Below are 24104 nucleotides of genomic sequence, written 5' to 3' on the forward strand. Positions count from 1 at the left end.
AAAAAAAAAAAAAGACAATATAGAGCCAAGTGTTGCCCACCTACCACCCAGCACCCAAGAGACTGAGGTAGGAGGGCTGTTAAAATGCTGGACCAGCCTGAGCTACAAAGTAGATTCCATGCTAATCTGGGCTACAGTGTGAGACTATGTCTGAAATAAACATCAAACACAGTGGGTGACGGAGGTAAAATAAAAAGTAATTTAAAGTTATATAACTTACAGGAGGAGCTATTTTATTATGCTGGAGAAATAACCAAACCCTCACCTTTAACAATTAAAAACAATTTTATGTGGCCATAACAGGAACACGTGAAATCGTCGCGGGTTTCTAATGTGTGTCGCTTTTATAATTAGCAATTACCTAACCACTTGAGATTGTTGAGTTTGGCATTAAAGAAAAAACAAACTTGGAGTACATTATATCCTTGAGTTAACACAGGAAAAAAATGTAAATGCTAATACAATTTACTGGGAGTGCATTTTAGATCCACTGCAATTAACCTGATGTCGAGAGGAGCAGAAGGAACCACCACGCAGCCAGCCAAGATCACATGCTCCAAGAGCTCTCAAGAGCCTTCGGATGGCTGTTTCCACCTTCCACCTTTCTCTCCAGCATCTTCGGGAACGACTGAGAAAGCCTGTCCCCTCACACTCTGCCCTGCCATCTCGTCAAGTGGCTCAAAACAAATTTCTCTATGCCAGTATCATGAACAGATCGTGTGAATTACCCTGAAACACTGCACGTGTATTGAGCCTGCTTCAATGAGGTGAACAAGCTCACAAAACCAATATTGTGTGCCTCTAGCATCTGTATGTAGTTAAAGTTTAAAAAGAAAAACAAAGACTTTGGGCAGATGAGATGGCTCAGTGGGCAAAGGATCTTGCTACCAAGTCTGACAACCTAAGTTTGATCCTGAGGACCCACGTGGGAGGAGAAAAGTGACTCCCACAATTTTCCTCTGACCTCTACAGATGCACTTTCATACACACACACACACACACACACACACACACATGAACACACACACATACACACAATCACATACAAATACACACATACACATAAACACATACAAACACACACATACACATAAATACATACAAACACACACATACCCAAATACATACAAACACACACATATACAAACAAACATACACATACACATAAACACATACAAACACACACATACACATAAATACATACAAACACACACATACACACAAACACATACAAACACACATACATACAAACACATACACACATATACAAACACACACATACATAACATATACACACACATACACACATACACAAACACACACATACAAATACACAAACACACTCATGCACAACACACATGCACACATACACCAATAATGCAACTTTTAAAAGAAAAGGGTCTTGGACCAATTTCCAGCTTTCGGCTCTCAGATTCCATTTTTTTTTTCTAAACACAGCAAACTTAATTGAACAATCCCATTATGGGAGACATCAGCGTAATCAAGAGCCATGGTGTAAAGACCAGAAGACGAGGAAACAAAAGTAAACCAGAGACTCGGGAGATACGTCGAGCTTGGAATACCCAGACAGGAGACGCCAGGAACTGGACGGGCCCAGAATAAAAATAGAATTATCCCAAGGGCAGACAGTGAGCACTCGCCATCATCACACTGTGTGCAGTAACAAATGGCCCCGGTAATAAAAACCATCAAAGGTGAGCAGAGAAGCTTCAGATGGAGCTAAAACACTGTCTTGAAAGATCGCTGTCTGTCTAGAAACTGACCCCACGATAAAAATAAAATACTTCCCCGTGGCATGATGAGCTAACTGAAGAGGTTCACGTTGGCCTTCAGCACACAGCACACAGGAATATACCCAGCAGTACCCCGTTCATCGTGACACCCGACAGTGCAACGTTAGGGATAAGTCTAGCCAGATAGGCGTACAACTCCTAGGCTAAATGTTACAAAACACCAATGAATAAGATCAAGAGAACACAAATCGGCGAAGAGCGACGTCATGTTCTTGGGCAGCAATGATTAAGCCTGACTTTGACTCAGTGTAGATCCCACTCTAACATTTATAGCAAAGAGTGCAGACAACAGGAGAGGCTAGCCCCATCGGTAAACCTGTTAAATTACCACATAATTGTGCACGGTAGTCGGAGCTTTTGCATTCAGACTTAAACCTTCACAGGAAGAAGCTGCAGAAAGGGCACTGCCGATTTGGAATCACGAGAAAAGTGCTCAACTCGTGGTGGCCAGGCTATGCTAGTTGAAATCTAGACACACACCCCCCCCCCAGCGTTTCCCGGGAAACCCAGCATGCTCTTAGGGGAGTTGATGGGATGGTTTATTTTTCAAATGACGTGACTCCTGTGAACAAGAGGGCAAATGGTTGTGCACGTGGCCCTGGACTAGACACCAAGATAAAGGAAAATAAAACAGGAGGAGAATTCTAGGACGCTGCCACAGGGATCGCACCCAGCCCTGCCAACAGCCACAGACCAGGGCGGGCTCCCCCACCCCGCCCCCCGGGTTACAATCCAGTCTTAGGGCAGGCTCTCTCCGGGATACAATCCGGTCTTTGCTGCTCTCAGTCCCAGGCTCCTTGTCTTAGGGTTTCTGCTCCTGTGAGAAACACCACAACTAATGGTTGATTTCGGCTCACACTTCTAGATCACAGTCCATCACAGAAGGGAGTCCTCACCACAGTCCATCACTGAAGGGAGCCAGGACGGGAACTCAAGCAGGATAGGAACCTGGAGGCAGGAGCTGATGCAAAGGCCATGGAGGGGCGCTGCTCACTGGCTTGCTCCCCAAGGCTTGCTCAGCCTGCTTTGTTACAGAACCCAGGGCCACCAGCCCAAGGATGGCCCCGCCCACAGTGGGCGGAGCCCTCCCCATCAATCATTTATTAAGGAAATGCCCTGCAGGGTTGCCTTGAGACAACCTCATGGAATAGTTTTCTCAATTGATGTTCCCTCTCTCCAAATGACCCTAGCTTGTGTCAAGCTGACAGAAAAGTAACCATGACTTTCTTCTATAGCACGAACTCTGACAATTAAATAGATTTCCAATGACTTGTGAAGGACGAGAAATACGCAAGTGAACCGTCAGACAAACATTACCCAAAGGCCTGTGTAGAAGCGTCCCACCCACACTGAGACATCAGGCAGGAGGGTGTCACAGACCATGCACACCCAGCAGGTACAGCCTCAACACAGGTAGCTGAGAGCAGCCCGTGGGCACAGTGTATCCCTTCTGTGCTCTGTGCAGACTCTGAGTCCCATGGGAACATCTTCCCAGGGGCTCTACATTCCAAACATGTTTCCTGACAGTCAAAGAACCCCGTGTCCCATGCGTGTGTTATACTGCACATATGACCGGGGAGCCCTCAGAGCCATCATGCACTGACTACGGATAGCCAGCACCTGCCTTGAACACAGAGACAGACAGCCTAGGGGAGGGGTGCTAAGGGCTCACACAGCCTCCTTCCAGCACCCCAGGAGGCTGCAGCCCCTCTGCTTTCTGTTATCTTTTCCCAACAGTACTTCCCCAGCCACCCAGACCATACCCGATGTCTTAGTTACATTTTTTACTGCTGTGAACAGACACCATGACCAAGGCAACATTGTAAGGACAACATTTAATGGGGGCTGGCTCACAGTTTCAGAGGTTCAGTCCATTATCATCAAGGCAGTTAGTTGTGTGGCAGCATCCAGGGCAGTTGTATGGCAGCATCCAGGCAGGATGAGCTGAAAGTTCTACATTTTCAACTGAAGGCTGCTTGCAGAAGACTGGCTGCTAGAGTGAGGGTATTAAAGCCCACACCCACAGTGACACACCTCCCCCAACAAGTCCACACCTCCCCCAACAAGTCCACACCTCCCCCAACAGGGCCAAACCTACTCCAACAAGGCCAAACCTACTCCAACAAGGCCAAACCTACTCCAACAAGGCCAAACCTACTCCAACAAGGCCANGGCCAAACCTACTCCAACAAGGCCAAACCTACTCCAACAAGGCCAAACCTACTCCAACAAGGCCAAACCTACTCCAACAAGGCCACACCTCCCCCAACAGGGCCAAACCTACTCCAACAGGGCCAAACCTACTCCAACAAGGCCAAACCTACTCCAACAAGGCCAAACCTCCTCCAACAAGGCCACACCTCCTCCAACAAGGCCACACCTCCTCCAACAAGGCCACACCTCCAAATCGTGCCACTCCCTGGGCCAAGCAAATACAAACCATCACACCTGACATCCTGGTGAATTCCAGATCCCAGAGATGCTGCTGGAAACATTAGAAAACACACATTTCCCCACAGCGCACACCTGCTTTGCCCCACGGAGGACAGTCTCCCCCTGACTGACAAAGAAACCGTCCATTGCCTCTAATCCCCCTAGCACTGGCATCCTCACCTTCCCAAGACAAGGTCTCAGGGTCTGGAGTCACCAAGGAAACAAGCCTCCAGACATGCCTGCAAGAGGTTGTCTTGTTTGAGTTATCCAAGGCAGGAAGACCCATCCACTGTGGGTGGCGGCATTCCCTGGCAGGGGTCCTGGACTCCGTGAGTGAAGAAGCAGGCTGCAGTCACTATTGCCTGCTTCCTGTTTGAGGATGTGATGTGATCAGCTGCTTCAGGCTCCTGCTGCCCTGAGTTCTGCACCAGGATGGACTGAGCCTTGAGCAAACCCTTCCTCCCCAGGGTGCTTCCTTCAGCGTATTTTTACCACAGCCACAGGAACGAAGATCGGGGCTGTCTTAGTATCTTTCTGCTTCCCCTTGCTGAGTGCAGGGACTGTGGGCATGCACCACCATGCAGAGTTGGGAGTCTTTATGCCAGCTATGGAGAGCTATGTGAGTGTCCTCCACAGCAGCATAGCGGTCTGTCCCGTGGGGTTACCATGACAGAGGGGACTATTGTGTGAGCCCTGGCTCAGTGTGGTTGATGTCTGTGGTCTATCTCTGCTCCTTCCCACATTCCTGGAGTGCTAGGGAGACCGCTCGTGTTTCCTTGACCACGTGCCACAGGCTTTGGAGCTGACAACTAGGACCATGTTCAGGGAGTTGCCACGCCTCATTGGGTAAGCAGCCCCCGCCCCCCAATTTGCTTCCGTTTGCCTATCACTAGGTGAGAATCACGTGAGGACAGGGGCTTGCCCTTCTTCTCCTCTTTGTCCCCTGGTGAAGGTTGACCCAAGTCAGAACTATGGAAAAATCAGTGTGGCCATGAACAGCCATGGAGGGTTCTAGGGAAAGGGACATGCCAGTCAGGCCTGGACATGTGCACAGGCCACACAGAGAACAGTAAAGGGTCTGACGCAGGACTTTCCACTGAGATGGAACTGTGACTTCAACTCAGAAGAGCAAGTCCCCGTAGGGAAGCGGAGGGTGGAAGGGCTGATCTGCCACACCGCAGGGTCTCCAATGTGCTATTAGAGCTGCCGCATCCAGCAACTGAGGGACCCATTTGCAGGAAACCCACATTTGATATTTATCAGCTGGACAGTATCACGTTTGCTAGAGGATTCCAACTGCCAAAAGGCCTGTGGGGAATAATTTTAATAAAGTGGGCAATTGTGCTTGGTTTTTTTTTTTTTTTATGTAAGATATGAAGATTCATCTTGCAAGTCCAGAGCCGAAGATATTTGAGCCAAGACACCTCCTGAACACTCAGCCCTGAGCTAAGCTGAAATTCCACATTTGGGAATTCAATTCTTTCACCACCGATCCCAAAGAAAATCACGTATATGAGTACTTGCACGCACACACAAGAGCAAACTACATTCTCCACAGTAAGTGTCAAAAGTGCCAGTGGGGGCTTCAGAAAGGAAGAGCTGTGGACACTGCACTGAACTGATTGCTTGTCCAAGGCATTGTCCTTAGTATTCGGAAAAACCCAGGCACCCAGTCCTGAGGTGTCCATGGCCGTGGAATAAGATGTCCCGCTTGTGAGGAACCTGGACCTATGCATCCACACACTTGCCATCTTCTGAGACCAGAGAAAAAAAGAGGGTAACCTGAAACCCCAAATTATTCATTAAATAGAGGATTGCATCCTAAACCAATCAGATGGGGGCTTGGGTTGCAGTTTGGTCGCTGCCCTATGGGGAGAGAGGACAGACATGTCTTGAGATGGTCAGGGGTGGAAATAAATTAAATAACTGCTTGTCCAGTGCCAAGTCAGCATGCGAGTCCCGTGTGCCTCCTCCCTGTGCTGATGTCACTTTCTGCAGAATGGCATGGTTGAAGGCTGCTCTGCTGTCACTCTCTCCTGAATGTGTTCTATACAGTGAGGATCTTTCTTTACAGTCTGCCACCCTCTCATCTTCTCATCACCACCCTGTCCTCCCACTCATTCTCCCATCATCCCAACCTACATCATTCTCCCACCATCTCATCCATCCTCCCATCCATCCTTCCATCTATCCTCCCATTCACTTTCCCATCCTTCCATCCATCCTCCCATTTTCACATCCATCATCTCATCCATCCTCCCATCCTCCCATTAATCTTCCCATTATCCTCTTATCTCATCATCCCATCCATCCTCCCATCATCCTCCCATCCATCATTCCATTCTCCCATCATCCTCACATCCATCATTCCATCCTCCCATCATCCTCCCATCCATTCTCCCATCCAGCCTCCCATCATCCTCCCATCATCATCCCATCCTCCCATCCATCATCCCATCATCCCATACTCTATCATTCTCCCATCCATCATCCTGTGCTCCCATCATTCTCCCATCCATCATCCCATGCTCCCATCATCCTCCTGTGCTCCCACCATCCTCTCATCCATCCTCCCATCCTCCTGTGCTCCCATTGATCTCTCACCATCCCATCTTCCTATCCTCATCCCATCCTCATCCCATCCTTCCACCCCCTCATCATTTCCAGTGTGGAATGAGGACCAGGAAAAGTTGGCAGCACCCAGCACAGGTATGATTTGCCCAGGCGTGTTCCCTGTCTGCGGCTTCATGAGCACTCAGGCGTAGAAGCTGCCGTGGTGGACAGGAACTGTTTGTAAACCCAGGCATGAGGTTGTGAGCTGAACACTGCTGGGCACTGACGTGGGGCCATCTCTTGGGTGGCAGGAGAAAGGCAGGGAAGAATGGGGCAGAGGTGAACTGTTAGTTGGAAGAGAACAAAATCGCCGAGACTCTTTCACAGGCCCGAGTTACGGATTGCGGGAGATCTCTGCCCTGCTCAGGGTCACAGAAGGAGCCTGATGGAGGCTACAGTAGGCACAAAGGAGGATAACCTTAGGCAGGGTAGTCATTTGTCAATCACCTGCCAGACCGTTAGGCACTGAGTGGCTGGGGTCAGGAGAGTCATCGACACCCACAGGAAGCAGAGCAAGGAACCAGAGGCGCGAGTGCATGCGTGCACATGCTTGTGCACTATGCTGAATACATGTGTGTGCGTTGTGTGTGCAGGTCACCCATGAGTGCTGTGCATAGCCTCCACGTGGAGGTGTGCTGTGCGTGCTTGGCACATGCATACACACTTGCCCGCACATGCCTATGCATTACAGGGACTGAGTGTAGTTTGTGTGCCTTGTGTGTTCCTATGGCTCCGTGTGCACATTTGGGGGTTCACACGGGGGGTTGTGCATTGAAGGTGCGCAGTCTACCAAATGAGCCTTGGCCTCGGCCCTCTGGATGCATGGCTGTATATGTTGTTTGCTAGTTTGGCTGTATATGGAGAGAGGAGATGGTGGCCAAGGTTAACTCAGTGGCAGAGGGACAATGTCACATAAACAGCATGGCTCCCTGGGGAGTGAGCCACAAATGGAGCTGGCGGGAGGGGGGGTGCTGAGCATGCCGCTGTAACCCGAGCCTGGACCAAGATGCTCATAGGAGAGGAAAGTCTACCTAAAAAGAAAAAAAAAACCAACAAAAACAACAACAACAACAACAAAACCGGCAGATAGCTCTGCCAGCCTGTGAGTCATGGGTCAAAGGTCAGGGACAAGGAGCCAAAGCATAGCAGATTCATGATTCTCACTAAATTGGGCCTTTCCCCAACCTTCCTCTGGGCAGTGACAATTATGCCCACTTGTAGAATTCGACTGAAGGCTTAACAAGGAGACCACGAGTTTTCCTGTGAGGTGATTACAGCCTTCTGTAGGCCTGCACCTCCACCGCCGATGGAGTTTCCCAGGTGTGCAGAGGCTACGGGTTGGGGCTCACAAAAGTTCCCATCTGACCCCAGGTTGACAGAGTGGCTGCCAAGACCACCTTGCCAGCGTCTAACTGATGGCTCTTCTCCCTCCTTCTGTTGCCATCTGCATGGCTTCTTTATCCAAAGTGAAAGCTGAGGCGTCTGTGACAGACCATTCCGGTGCCCCAGGGCTCGCCCCTGCTGCCCTGAAGCCATTTCCATTGAAAATCCAATTAGCGATGCTTAGCTCAGTGTCCATCCTGACTCTCAGGAAAACTCAGAGGGATCATTAACTCTCCCTCCCACAAGGGAAGCTGTACAAAGCCAGAGACCTCGATGATGAATCAAAGCAGGACCCTAGTCTTTCCTCTCTGGTGGTAGAAGGTGACTCTAGGCTGGAGGACAATGTGCCAATGACATGGGGAAGGGACCAGCAGATGAGGATCAGAACAGGGAGAATGAGGAGGGAGGATGTCACAGATACAGAGCCCACTCTAGGACCACATGTAGAATGCTGTTACGCCCCCCCCCCCCCAGGGCTGCTCAGCTATGAATGCCTACAGACTGTACACATCTATTTTGCTTTAAGGCTCAAAGCACTGCAAATAATCGCCTTATGAGCCATGAAACAGATTAGCAGCTTTGCCCATCGAGATCGACAACAAGGAATGCTAAACCATTCTCTTTGTAGACAGGATGTTCACGTAGCCCAAGCTAGCCCTAAGCTCACTGTGTAGTCAAAGCTATCCTTCACCTTCTGACCCGCCACCTCTCGAGAGCTGGGGTTACGATGAGACAACAGGTGTGAGCCACCATGCCCAGTTTGTGCACAGCTGGGGATCAAACCCAGGGCTTCGTGCATTAGAGGCAAGTGCGCTACCCACTGAGCCACACTGGCAGTCCCTAGAATGTCTTACTCGGCATTACCTATAGCTTCTAGCGTGCCAGCAGTTCTGTGTGGCCATCACACTTACTAGAATAAAGTCCAGATAAATCTGTCTCTGCAGGGAGCTCTTGGCAATGCCCTCTATTTCAAAAGGATGTCTCGAGACTGTGGCCTCTGTTTCGCTCGCACGTTCTTTTGTTGTTGTGTTGTCGGGAAACACAGGCAATTGTTCTCTAACCTTGTGGCAAGCCTAATTCTTAGGCCGGGGCCTCCAAGACTCAAGTGCAATCTGCGTATTCTTTCTAGATAAACATTATTTTAAATCATGCTGCTACAAACGGTTGAGAGAAACATTAAAATTAAGAATTAACGTGAAAAATGAAATCAACACAGACAAAAAATTAGACGAAAAAAAGTAAAACTGATTACTCAGGTAGGACATAGACTAGCCTAAGACTTGCACATGTACACACTCACTTACTTATAAGCACAAACATGCATACAGCAACTGTACCACAGATATGCCAACACACACACACACACACACAAGAAGAGGGAACAGCTACATACAAGCACACACTCACAGACATACACACAGGTGCGCGCACAGGTACACACATAGACATGCATACAGGTGCACACAGAGAAGTGCACACACACAGGTACACATGGAAACATGTACACGGGTGCAAATGCACAGATGCATACACACATACAAACTACACCCACCTGCCCACAGGCATATGCACATACACCCATACACACACAAACACATATACACACATACACACACACAGAGGAGAGTGAACAGCCAGACACAGGCACACACACATACACAAGAGCGCACACACAGAGACATGCACACAGGTGTGTACACACACATACATACCACAACTATGCCACACTAACACACTAACAGACACGCACACAGAGGAGAGCAAACAGCCACACACAGACACAGACACACACATGCATACACAAGAGCACATACACAGGTGTACACACACACATGCAAACAGGTGCATACACACACATAGAGACCACAAATGTGCCACAGACATACCAACACATACACAGAGGGGAGTGAACAGCCACACATATGCACACACACACAGACAGACCATACCCAACCACAAGTATGTACACACACACACACACACACGCGTGCATACACAAACACAGAAACATACACACAGGCATACAAACACACATACAGACCACACCCAACCACAAGTATGCACACACACACACACACACACACACACACACTTTGCCAGAACTAAAAACCTAGTGCAGACTCCAGGAGCTAGCTGTAGAGCACACAGTTATTTCCGCATCCCAGCTACCAGCAATCAAAAGTGAAACCAAGAAAACAGGTGCAGCTCCAGACCACAGACAGGGCCTCCTCACTTAGGAATAAACTCACTGAAGACTGGAAAAGACTGGCAGCTGGGCCCGAGCACCAGAAGCGGCTGAGGCCGTTCACCAACAGCGTCAAATGGTGGCTCCCAGCAGCACAGATGCAAGACTCACTATCACAGAAACTGGAAAGCAACTGCTAAAAATAAAATAAAATAAAATAAAACCTCACACAGAAATACAAAGGGTCCAGAGCAACCTTAGAGCAAACCATCAGAATGTGGTGGAGACTTTTATTTCCCAGATCCACACGTTCCTCTGAAGTCTTTGGCCTAAGCAGACACGGGGGTAGTCAGGCAACATCAGAGGCCCCACTAAGCCAAGTCTACAGTCAGTTAACTCTCAGCAAAGATTATCAAAGGCAATCCAGAGGGGGAAAGACACTGTCACGCATAGAACGGGGGAAGGGGCAGGTGAGATGGCTCAGCTGGTAAAAGGTGATTTCAGCCATCCAGACAACCTGAGTTCAATCCCAGAGCCCACATGGAAGCAAAATAGAACCGACTCCAGGAAGTTGCCCTTTGACCTCTCATGTGATTCTTGGAATGCATGTGTGCCCCCCAACACACAAATACATAAATAAGTGAATAAAACAAATAAAACAACCCCACTAATTTAGACCTGAATACTGTAGATTAATAAAATTACCCAATAAGCCAGATACTAAATATAAGACAAAAAGCTAAAACTTTTAAAAGAAAATTGTGATGAACTTACTGGGCACAAAATATCTTAAATATGACTCCAAGCTAGGATTACAGAGAAAAATGTACCATGGACTGTATTAGTATTAAAAAGCATTTGGGTTGAAATGCCACCAATAAAATGGAAAGGAAGGTATTGACTACAGGAAGACATTCTCAAACATGGAGGATGCATAAATACATATTTCTCCAACCACCATCTAGAAACGGTTAATTACGCAAACACCCTCAATATCATCAACTGTGAGAGAAGGAGAAATAAAATCCACAATAAGAAGCCACCTCAAACTCATGGGATGGATGCAAACAGACAGACAAACAGCAGCCAGGGGCAGGTGTTGGGGACTCGGGGAAAACCAGAGCTCCCATCAGGCATGTGCAACGGTACAGGGACTTTAAAAGGGAGTCTGGTCTCTTGAGTCAGGTGGCCTCAGCCGTGAACAAGGCAGAAATGGCCAAGATTAAGGCTCAGGACCTGGGACCTTCGAGGCAAGAAGAAAGAGGAGCTGTTGAAACAACTGGACGATCTGAAGGTGGAATTGTCCCAGCCTTAAGTCGCCAAAGTTACAGGAGGCAGCGCCACGCCCAAACTTTCCAGGATATGAGTCGTACGAAAATCCATTGCCCGAGTCCTCACTGTTATTAACCAGACTCAAAAAGAAAACCTCAGGAATCTCTATAGGGGCAAGAAGCACAAGCCCCTGGACCTGCGACCCAAGAAGACTAGAATCGTGTGCCCTCGGCACGCCAAACACAAAGAGAAGCTGAAGACCAAGAAGCAGCAGTGAAAGGAGTGGCCGTACCCACTGCACAAGCGTGCAGTCGGGGCCTGAGACAACAGCAACAATAAAGTGCAAGACTGACTGGCAAAATCAATCAATCAATCAATCAATCAATAGGAGTCTGGAGCTTTCCTCAATGGATGGAAAATGAGAAACAGAAAGTGAGAGACAGAGAGACACAGAGACAGAGACACAGAGAAGTTTGTAAATAGTCACAGGCCACAGTACCAATGTTCAGAATGGACAAGACGTAGAGATAGCTGGGCGTGGTAGCGCAAGTCTTTAATCCCAGCACTTGGGAGGCAGAGGCAGGCGGATTTCTGAGTTTGAGGCCAGCCTGGTCTACAAAGTGAGTTCCAGGACAACCAGGGCTACACAGAGAAACCCTGTCTCGAAAAACAAAACAAAACAAACAAACAAAAAAAAAAAAGTAGAGATAATCTCTCTCTCTCTCTCTCTCTCTCTCTCTCTCTCTCTCTCTCTCTCTCTCTTTCTCTCTGAAAAATATCCAGAAAAGTTTAAAGCTCAGGCACAAGAAAGCGAGCTGGTGCTTCTGGGTGCATGCTCACCGAGAAAAGGAGTGTGGCGACAGGCGAGGGCGAGGGGTCTTTCTCAGACATAAAAAAAAGTCATTCCCATGGGGTAGACTAGGCCACTGTGACATCACCCAATACCTCTGCTGCCGAGACAGTTGCAGATGAAGGAGAAGAAGAAGAAGAAGAAGCGGAACTCACCGATTTTCTGATTGAAAATCTTGTCAAAGGTTATTTCGTTTCTCTCTGCCAGATACCTCTGCATCACACTCCGGATGCTGCAAGATAAAAAGTAGCCGTCAGGGCACAGGGGCACGCAGCCCCCCACGTGCTCCAGAGTTTACTGTGCCCCAGCGTGTGGCCCTGTTTGGGGAAACCGAGGAACGTCGTGGACATGGGACCTAGCTGGAGGAAGTGGGTGGCTGGGAGCCTCACTTGCTGACCGACCTCAAGTTTTGTTGTTTGGTTTGGTGTGGACTTTTTGTTCCGTTCTTTGTGTCTTTGATTGTGTCTTTGATAGGTCCAGATGTGAGCAAGCAGCCTCAAGCTCTGGCAGCCACACCCACGAACCTCTCCTGCCACCATGCCTTCCTGGCCATGGCACCCTTTACCCTGGTCAGAGTTACTATTGCTGCGATAAACAGCATTGACCAAAAGCAAGTTGAGGAGGGTTGGCTTGGCTTCCACTTCCATTCCATAGTTGTGGTGGTTTGAATAGTAATAACCCCCGTAGGCTCATATTTGAATGCATAGGAAGTGGCACTATTAGGAGGTGTGGCCTTGTTGGAGGAAGTGTGTCACTGGGAGTAGGTTTTGAGTGGGTTTCAGATGCCCAAGCCAGGCTCAGTGTCTCTCTCTTCCTGCTGCCTGCTGAGCCAGACGTAGAACTCTCAGATGCCTCTCCAGCACCATGCCTGCCTGCACCCTGCCTGCCTGCACCCTGCCCTGCTTCCCACCGTGATGATAATGGACTGAACCTCTGAACCTATAAGCCAGTCCCAATGAAATGTTCTCCTCATTAAGAGTAGCCTGGGTCCTGAGGTGTCTCTTCACAGCTATAGAAAGCTTAACTAATCACTGAAGGAAGTCAGGACAGGAACTCACACAGAGCAGGAACCTGGAGGCAGGAGCTAATGGAGAGGCCATGGAGGGGCGCTGCTGACTGGCTTGCGCCTCATGGCTTGCTCGGCCTGCTTTCTTATAGAGCCCAGGACCGCCAGCCCAGGGATGGCTCCACCCACAATGGGCTGGCCCTACCCATAATGGGCTGGCCCCACCCACAATGGGCTGGCCCCGCCCACAATGCGCTGGGCCCTCCCCCATCAATCGCTAATTAATGAAACGTCAGACCTACTGGAGGCATCTTCTCCGTGGATTTCCTGTCTGGCTTGCATCAAGTTGACTTAAAACTAGCCAACACAACCTTCAAGCTACAAATCAACACAAAGCCTTCCCCTCTCTTGCAAGGCTGCTGCTGGAACAGGGGCATGGCTGTGACTCCCCGGCCATGCCCCACTTAGGCCGATGATGCAGGTTGCAGAGGAATTTGTAGGAGCTGGGACCTAGAGGCCAGGGAGGCCCACCAATGCTTCCTGATCCATCCAGATATGAGCAAGCAACTTCGTGTTCCTGCAACCACAACCAGAAGCCTCCCAAGACCATGTTGTCCCCACTGTGATGGACCACACCCTCAAACTGTGAGCTGAACCCTTCCGTGCTTCATCCGGTTCTCTCCGGCATGCCCCGGTTCTCTCCCGTATTCTGTTACAGCAACAGGGAGATCAGTCAATACTGTGGCAGGTTCTAAAGACTGCAGTAAAGGTGCAATGTGAGTGACCTTGATCTACAGAGGGAGGAAGAGATGGCCACCACCATTCAAGGACTTCAGCTGATGGAGAGAGTCTTCCCATTGCTACCCAGAACTGCAGGAGCTGTCCAGGGACTGATAGGGGCCAAGGCAGAGTCTCCAGACACCACCCACCCTCTTTCAAGACCTAGGACCAACTCTAAATGTGGCAAATCCATTTCAGAGTATCACATGAAGATGCCAAAGCACATGCATACTGCATACACAGACCCATGTATGTGCACACACACATACCACATGCACACATCACACACATACCACACACAGTCCCATGTGCACACACACACACACCACACAATCCCATGCATACACACGCATACCATGCACACATTATACACACCACACATATACCACACATAGTCCCATGCATGCACACACACACCAAAAACACACACTATACACATCACACACACCATACATATCACACATACCACACACATACACACCTACCACATACTACACACATACCCCACACAATCCCATACATACATACATACACACACTATACACACATCGTACACACTACACACACACAGGCCCATGCTTACATATGCACCCCACACTATTACATACATGTACACACACCACACCAATACCCGACATATGGCCCCATGCATGGACACATATCCTGCACATAGCCCCGGATATGCACATAGCCACATATATAGTGCCTGCACAGCCCGGTGCACATACACAGATACTGTATGCATACCCCCACACCGCCCCAGGCTCACATTTGCATAGAATCCTCCTTATCAATCTCTTCCTAAAACAAAAGGGAAAGCCCACCCCCACCCCCACCCCAGGTACATGATTGGTGTTTTGAAATCACTTCAGTACACCACCAATTCAAAAACGTGATTAAAAGAGAAGAGCCTAGTTACACTAAAATAAAAAAACCTGAAACGCTTCAAAATTAAAACCTTCCAAAACCACGCAGGAGACATTTACGGGGAGAATTATAAATCACCAAGAGGGAGAGACTAAAGAGTGGAGGAACGGTTTATGAACAGAGAGACTGAGCCTTAGGAGCTTTCAAAGACCTGCCAAATTTCATTACAAAGTCGGTCTGAGCCCATCAGGACCCCGCGGGGATGATCACAGGATGCAGGAACAAGAAGCAATTTATATAAAACAACACAGAATCGGGGGCAGCCAGTGTGCTTCTGAAGAAGTAAGATTCAGGGGCTAAGCATGAAAGGACTGCCAAGGCACAGTCAAGTGCCAGGTGCAGGAGCCGTGAACTCAGAAAGTAGCAGTGGACGCACTGAGCCACGAGGTGTGACACAGAGGCAGAGACGGGGAGTGGAGGAGAGTGGGCTTTTCAAGTGATCACCGACTCACCTGGAGTGAAAAGCAAGTGTGCGAGCCACCGATGGTGAGTGTACAAGCTACTGCCCCACTTGACACTTAGAGTGTGTTGGTTCCCCGCAGTGCAAGTGTGGACGGCAGAGGACAATGTGTGGGGATCCATCCTCTGCCTTGTGGGTTTGGGATTGTAATTCCCGTTGTCAGCAAGGTTTGTCAGTGGGTGCCTTTACCCACTGAGAATTACTTTGTTAAAAAAAAAAAAAAAAAAAAAAAAAAAAAAAAAAAAGCCTTTCAAAGGGCTAGGGAGATGGCTCAGTGGCTAAGAACACTGGCTGCTCTTTCAGGGGTGCTGAGTTCAATTCCCAGCAACCCCATGGTAGCTCACAACCATCTGTGATGGGGTCTAATGCCCTCTTCTGGTGTGTCTGAAGACAGCTACAGTGCACTCGTATACATAAGATAAATATTTTTGATATATAAGTCATAATTAAACGCATATCTTGGTAGCACTGTTGAATGAGCCTTGCATGTGTACACACACTCTCTAACTCGTTGTCCTAACAATAGACATCAAAGTTTTCCATCGGCCCCAGAAGGGCGAAAGCCCTCCCCAGATTCTGAAGTCCAGGTAGCCGGAGACCTTCCATACAGGTCACGTGCTGCAGCTCAAGTCTGTGGCCTGCATCGCCTACATGCTGCTGGGCTGACTCGTGTGCTTGCTTTTCTCTTTAGCCCAGGGACTACGCCCTTAGCCTTCCCCAGCCAAGCTTCTGTTGCTGCAGAAATAGCCCGGGGCTTGCTGATCCCTCCATTTGCTTGTGGATGTCTGTGTTGCCACCAGTTTGTGATCATTATAAATGATAGTGCCTTAAGTATCCACGTCCCTGGCATTTTAAGAACACGTGTTGTCATCTCTCATGGGGAAATATTGAGGGGTGAGCCAGCTGGTCAAATTGTAAATCCTACCATCCATGGTTTGAGGAAAACCATGAACCCCACAGTCCCATATGCTCCCACAGCCTCACATCCCCTCACTGACCGTCTGCCATGTTTCAAGCTGCCCCTCTACCCTGCCAACACTTGGCTCATCTGCTCTAACCCTTAGACGTCTTGCAGTATGTGGACGACCGTGTTTCAGTTTGTATTTTAACTTTCACTTCCCTTGCGAGCAGCGACCTTGAGCGTGTCTGTATGTGCCGACTGGGATCAATACGTCTGCCTTTGAGAGGAGCCTCATCATACAGCCCGCCTCCTCACTGGGGCTGTTTGCCTGGCTTTTGGGTGTAAGGCTTCTTCCTATAGCCTGGAAGAAAATGACATCAGATGTCTAGATAACTCTATGGTCTCCCCCTGAAGTGGAAACTTCTAGGTCTTTGGAAAGTCAGTTATGTCAAGTGATGGTTTGCTGGGGCACACAGGTGACAGGATGTCCTGCTAAAGCAGACACATGAAAGACTGTTTTCCTAAAGAAGACATGGGTGAAAGAATGTTTGGATATGGCAAACATGTGAAAGGACCCATGATGAAGGAGTACAAATGTGACCCCACAGACGGTGGGAGACAAGCACTGAGCACTGGCTTGGTTTGCTCCGCCTCAATATTCTCCAATAAAGACATGCACGTACTGGTTCACCTTACATAGTGTTGTTGAGCTCAACTTGCTATAATGCTGCCTTTGAGAGAAACTCACCCAAGAACGAACTGTTCTTGAGGTTCCTGGCCGCTTGTCGCTCCAGCGGCCTCGCCTCAGGCCGATTGGCGAGCCTGGTGGTTTCTTTAGAACTGAACTACAGCTGCCTGAGGTCTGCTTGCAGAAAGGACTGGACTGTAGCTGCCGGTTTGTGCCCGGGGTCTGCCTGCCTAGAGGATTGGTCTGTAGCTGCTGAGTCGTATTTGGTGTTTGCTACGGGACTGAACTGCTGCCGAGCTGCCCCGCCCACCCCCAAGAACTGCTGCTGAACAGGTCCACTTCCCTCATATCCTAGTAACTTTTCTCTTCCACTACCTCTGCTGGGTGGTAAGCTAGAGGAGAGGTTGAGCCCTTATTAAAGAAGGTTGCAAAAAGTTTATGCTAGAGCTCCCCCAATAGGCCCTAAGGTCTTCTCTGATGACTTCCAACTTATTGATCATTCCTTTGATGGGCAATCCATGCTTTGCCATCTTCAAACCCTCCAAGGCCATGTGTACTTCCCTCTAGAAGTTTCAGAGCTTTGGGAGCTGGAGAAACAACTCAGTGGTTAAGAGCACCAGCTACTCCTGCAGACGACCAGGGTACTGTTGCCAGGCCCCCATATCGGTGCCTACCACAAATGCCTGTGCCCCAGTTCCAGGGTATGCAAGGTCCTCTTTTAGACCCACGCACAGGTGCATACATTTAAAATGACAAAATAACTCTTTCAAAAAGGAGAAGTTTCTGAGCTGTAGCTCTCCTGTCTGGAACAGCATTCACTTCAGGCTGACATCTGGGTAAAAGGCGAAGGTCCCTGCTTCTGTACCATCCCTAACAGTTCACTGTTGTGTGATGAGACCATCATCAGTTCCCCACTGAGTCACCAGAGAGTCACTGCAGAGCCAACAGCACAGATCTGTGTTTGCCATACCCGGCCCCTGGAGGAAGCACCATGTGGTCTGGTTTCGTTGCTCTTTTCCTGGCATAAGGAGTTACACAGAACGACCTTGATTCCTCCTGAGGTAGCTTGTCAGTTACTGAGTTCCCTGTGGGTGTTGACGTAAACATATCCCGTGGCTCTTGACACACCTGCCTTAATTTTTCTCCCCACTCACGTGGCTTTTTAATTTCCCTTGATACTTGCTCCCCGCTCTGCAATTTATGCATGCACACATTGCTTGTTTCTGAGTTCCTGGAGACGTCAGTTATTGATTCTGGCTTAATTCCACAGTGGCTAGAAAGCACGCAACAAAGGTCTTTGCTTTACTACTGGCATGTGATCATTTGTGAGTCTTCTGTGGGCGTGCGAGCAGAATGCACATGTGTCAATACTGGAAGAACAAACTGGTAAATGCTCACTGGGTCAGGATGAGTAGCAGAGCCACTTAGGTTTTCCAGCCTCAGGATTGCTGAGTTCCTATCTTATTTTTCTGTAAGTTGCTGGAGTGGGAATGCAGAACTCTCAAACTTTATCCTGACTCTGTCTGTGTCTTCTTTTGATACCACCTGCATTGTCTGCCTTGTAGCTCAATTAGACCCATGAGCAGGGGGTGCTATGCCTCAGTGACGAGGGGCCGGTCATGGTGAAGTTTTTCCTTCTGATGTCTGTCACAGGCTTGTTTCTTCTTCTGCCCTTTTCATCAAACCCTGACCCGGTTGTTGCAAGTTTCTCTTAGCTGCTGTCTGGGTGGGCTCTGCTAAGTAGATACTGTGTTTCCTACCTGGCTGAGTTTCTGGCTTACAGCACACAGTTGGATCTTGCTTCCCTGTCTTCTTTGACAATCTTTGAGACTTGATTAAACTCAACTCCTGGATACTTTTCTTCACTGTATCAAGCTTCTGTCTAGGAAAAGATAACTTGCCTAATCTGAGGTCCCAACCTGCCCCACCAGGGTTTTCTCCTAAATTGCAAGCTTAAGACACTTGGGCCCTCTGGGGTCTGGCAGGATGGAGTTTCCTTGACTTCTCTGCCTGCCTCTTACTCACAACTATTAGTGTGAACACCTGTGCTCTCTCCCCTGACCCACCGTGGCCTTCGACCATCAACCATTGGGATGTGAGAATTTACCTGGCTGTGCATTCCTCCTTCATCCATCTCTGTCTGTCCCTCAATCAGGTTCTCACTGGATCTCAGCCATAGCCTTTGAAATCGGATGGAGAGAAAGAAGAAACAGCCCCCCCCCCACACACACACCAGCTAACTAGCGATGAACTTTTCAAACAGGGCAGATTTACAAGTGGAACTGGGCAAACTGAGTGTCCCTCAGTTCTCAGCCTGTCAGACGCTGCCTCAAGGAAGGGGCGGAGTTCAACGAGGCATGGACTGTGTTGATTTGCTGCCTTTGAAAGATGGAATCTTTTCTTCTTTGAGGAATTAAGGCGTCTGTTTGATTCAATGTCTCGTGGGTTATGACTGACTCACGGACTATCCTGACACCTCCAGAGACTGTTCCGGGAACGTTCTCGACGCCAACTGTAAGCACCAGCCTAGCACCGATTCCGTTCTGATTCTCAATTCTTGCCTTATTTTTTGTGCTGAGACTTTGGAATCTGCCTTCCAATAAAGGTTGGTGAGAGTTTAGGAGTCTGATTCACTTAAACATAGGAGTTTTCAATGCGATTCAATTATCTTTTATTTAAAGCTCCCATTTCCTTTCTAACCACTAGAAACCCATTCTACGCTCATGTCCTCATTTCCTGCTCGTATCTTCAATATTTCTCATGTTTAATTGCTGGCTCGGAGAAAGCGGCGGCTTGTCATCCTCCAACACTGTGCACAGAAGATAATTTGAGATGCACCATAGACTTGAGTGAGGTGCATCACAGATTTAACATACAGAACCACAGGACTTCTCAAACTAAACTACTAAAAGTCTCTCCCCTCCTCCCCAAACCCCCAGGGATTAAACAAAGACATCTGTCGTGCGCTACAGGGCTGGTGAGATAGCTCAGTTGCTAAACTATGTGAGGACCAAAGCTTAGATTTCCAGAACTTTTGTAACATCCAGGCCAGCAACACATAAACCATAACCCTATCCCTGAGGGCATCAGAGACAGACAGAGAGACAGACAGACCGCTGGGACCTGCCAGTGAGACCCAGTACTGAAACACAAAGTAGAAACTGGTCCAGGCAGGCAGTCAGCATTGACTCTGACCTCCACACAGCACATGAAAGTACAAACAAGGAACCTGATGGAGGGAAAACCGAGCCCACGGACACCAAAACTTCCCTTTCACCATTAGAACTCAAGAGGGTGAAGGATATGGCCCAGCCAGAGACAACAGACTGCAGACCACCATCGACTGAAGCCTGAAATCCTACACCCACGAAGGTGGCTCCTTGCAACTGGAGAACGAGAGATCACCAAGCAAGGGCTGGAGATGGTAGCATGAAGAATACCTGCTGCTCTTGGTGAGGGTCCAAGCTCCCACAGGGTGGCTCACCACTGTGTGTAACTTCAGTCTCAGGGGGCCCACCACCTTCTTCTGACCTCAGAGGGCACCAGGCATGCACCATAATGCACATACACACACAGGCAACCACTTACACACATAATATAAACAAAAGTCTAAAAAAACAAAGCCAGGCAGTGGTGGTGCACGCCTTTAATCCCAGCACTCGGGAGGCAGAGGCAGGAGGACTTCCGAGTTCGAAGCCAGCCTGGTCTACAGAGTGAGTTCCAGGACAGCCAGGGCTATGCAGAGAGAAACCCTGTATCAAAAAACCAAAAAGAAAAAAAAAGTCTAAAAAAGAAACTTAAAGAGAACAACAATCTAAAAACTTGTATGAGGCAGAAGCAGGAGAATCAGAAGTTCAAGGACATCCTCAGCTATGTAGAAAATTGACAACTGGCCTGGGCTGTATGGGACCCTATCTCAAAAAACAAACAAACAAACAAACAAAAATCCCCCCTATATAAATGAGCAAACACACAAATGAGCAGACTTACACAAGATGAAAAGGGATTAAAATCACAGTGTGACTCTACCACACCCTGTCAGAGTAGCTTCTCTGAGGAAAGGCCAAATCCTGTGTCAGTGAGGATGCAGAATGTCCCATTGGGAATGGACCAGGCACAGCAAAGGGCCTGGCAGCACCTTGAAGTTCAGCGACTTCAAGACTCAACTTTCATGAGACCCATGTTCAGTTCCCGGGCACTTATCCCGGAGACATTCATGCATACAACGAAATAAAAGTTGACATGTGCTGGGCATGGTGGTGCACGCCTTTAATCTCAGCACTTGGGAGGCAGAGGCAGGCAGATTTCTGAGTTCGAGGCCAGCCTGGTATACAAATTGAGTTCCAGGACAGCCAGGGCTATACGGAGAAACCCTGTCTCAAAAAAACAAAAAACAAAAAAGTTGACATGTAACTGGCTGGCGATTCCAGCCTTCTCTACAATGGCTAAAGCCATTTCCACAAGAGATGCTAAGACATGCAGCGAATGGAATGTTACTTGGCAATAAAAAAAGCTGAATGAGGCAGAGGCAGGTGCATCTCTGTGAGTTCAAGGCCAGCTGCTCTACATAGCGAATCTGAGACTATTCAGAGTCCGTGACTCAAAACAGGGGTCAGAGGGAAATAAACTATTGGTTTATGCACTAGACAGCAGATTTAGGTCCTAAAATAATTGCATTGAATTACAGAAGTGAAATTCTCAATCTCCAACAAAGCAGTGCACCCTCCTTGATCACAGAGAGCAGAACCAGGCTCTGAGGAGGAGCATGCGTGCACACGTGTGTAGCGTTTCCTAGTACACATCACTAGATATGTATTTGTATGTTTGACTTGGTACAATCAAACTTACCAGGTTTTCTTCTAGTTCACTGTGTCTGTCTGTCTGCCACACTCCTTTACTTTTAACTTTTACAAATTTCACATGTTTTGCCTGCGAGTGCCTTTGTGCAATAAGTGTACATAAGTGTATGTGTCATTTGTATATGCATATGTGTACATGTATGTGTATGTGCATATGCATGTGTGCGCATATGTGTATGTGCGTGTGTGTGAGAGTGTTTCACATGTAAGTATGTGTACATATGGGTATGTGTGCATGTGTGTGTGTCTGTGCATGTGAGTGCATGCGTGTGCATGTGTGTGTGTGTGTGTATGAATATGTGTGCCTGCTGCCAGAAGAGGTCAGAAAAGATGCCCTGGGACTGGAGTTACAGGCAGCTGTGATCAGCCATGTGGGTGCTGGGGATTGAACATCGTATGTATGAATACTAGATCTCCAGTGGTGGAACTGTTTGGGAAGGACTAGGAGGTGTGGCCTTGTTGCAGGAGGTGTGTCACTGGGGGCCGGCAGGCCATTCCCAGTGTGCTCTACCTCCTGTTTGTGAAGCAGATGTGAACTCTCAGCTGCTGTACCAGTACCACTCCTGCCTGCCTGCTGCCATGCTCCCTCCATGACAGCCATGGACCCTTATCCCTCTGGATATTGAGGAATCACCTCAGCACACACAAACCCTTCCTTCTACAAGTTGCCCCTGTCATGGTGTTTTACTTCAGCAACAGCTAAGATACCAATATGTCCTGAGGGCAGAAAATGATAGAACAACGAGGGACCTGATTTCTGGAACAAAAATAATTCAAGAGGGAACAGCAGCGGCAGACCCAGGGATCTAGATGACCAGGCAAATATACAGGCCATAACTGAAATGCAAATTAAGGGGAAAGTTTTTAATGTTAAAATACTGCCAGCTGTACTGTCTCAAATCTCAGCACTCAGGGGCTGAGGCAGGAGGATCTTGAGTTTAGAGTCAGCCTGGGCTACAGAGGGAGACTTTGGCAGAAGGAGGAGAGGGGGAGGGGGAGGGGGAGGGATCCACGTGTGACTTGATTGAACATCTGAAGCAATTTGTATCTGTAGCTCTCTTGTAAATGGTTACAGAAAGAGCTAGGGGTGGATGTGTTTCTTAATAACCCAAGGAGAATGGGAGGTGGAGGGAAATGAAAATAGCCAGGTGCTGCTAGCAGACAGACACGGCCAGAATAGGGGTGCCAGCTTTCCTGTGAGAGGAACCAACCTATGCAACAGATGCTGATTGGAGTCTAGCGGGTTTAATGGCGGCTGGGTGGAGAGACAGGAGCACTGCCCATCAGGGCTACGGAGACCCTGCTGAGTGCACAGGACGGTCAGCTCCATGGATAAAATGTCTCTGCTGCTCTAGCAGCAAAAGGGCTGGCAAGATGGCTCAGCTGGTAAAGGTGATTGCTGCCAAGCCTGACGACCTAAGTTCAATACCCAGGACCCACATAGCGAAAGTAGATCCAAGCTGTCCTCTGACTTCAGCGCGCACACACACACACACACACACACACACACACACTTCATTAATTGAAGGACCAGCCATCTGATCTCCCCAGGCCATGGGAAGAGAGGGAAGTTGAAGTGCCTGTTGGAGAAGATTTAATGGCTGATCTAACTGCGCTGCTTCCACAGATAAAATCCACTAAGTTCCGCCTGAGGTCTGGCTGTTTTGTCATGGTGCATAAATATTTTACCCGGTAGGCATCACATTCCCATAAAAGTCTAGTTGCACAGGAAGCAGGTGGGGGAGACCAGGCCAGCTGGTGTATGCATGCAAATGCTTTGCAAGCTATGCACACCCAGACTGCAGAGGCCACCATTCATCAGAGCCACAAGCAAACCTCGGGCCGACTTCTTTTTTAAAAGAAAGAAAGAAAGAAAGAAAGAAAGAAAGAAAGAAAGAAAGAAAGAAAGAAAGAAAGAAAGAAAGAAAGAGAG

The 24104-nt window shown here is 48.5% G+C and overlaps 1 protein-coding gene and 1 pseudogene across 1 annotated transcript in view; one reads left to right on the forward strand and one right to left on the reverse strand.

The window, feature by feature from the left end:
- Positions 1–24104, reverse strand: part of Grk3 (G protein-coupled receptor kinase 3) — a 106039-nt gene that overhangs the window by 64803 nt on the left and 17132 nt on the right. The window contains exon 2 of the mRNA XM_021186876.2: positions 12706–12782. Coding sequence (XP_021042535.1) covers positions 12706–12782 — 77 coding nt within the window. The remainder of the gene's footprint in view (positions 1–12705; positions 12783–24104) is intronic.
- LOC110312819 lies at positions 8167–12022 on the forward strand (annotated as a pseudogene).

The sequence above is a fragment of the Mus pahari genome, chromosome 23 (genome assembly GCF_900095145.1).
Source record: "Mus pahari chromosome 23, PAHARI_EIJ_v1.1, whole genome shotgun sequence".
NCBI lineage: Eukaryota > Metazoa > Chordata > Mammalia > Rodentia > Muridae > Mus > Mus pahari.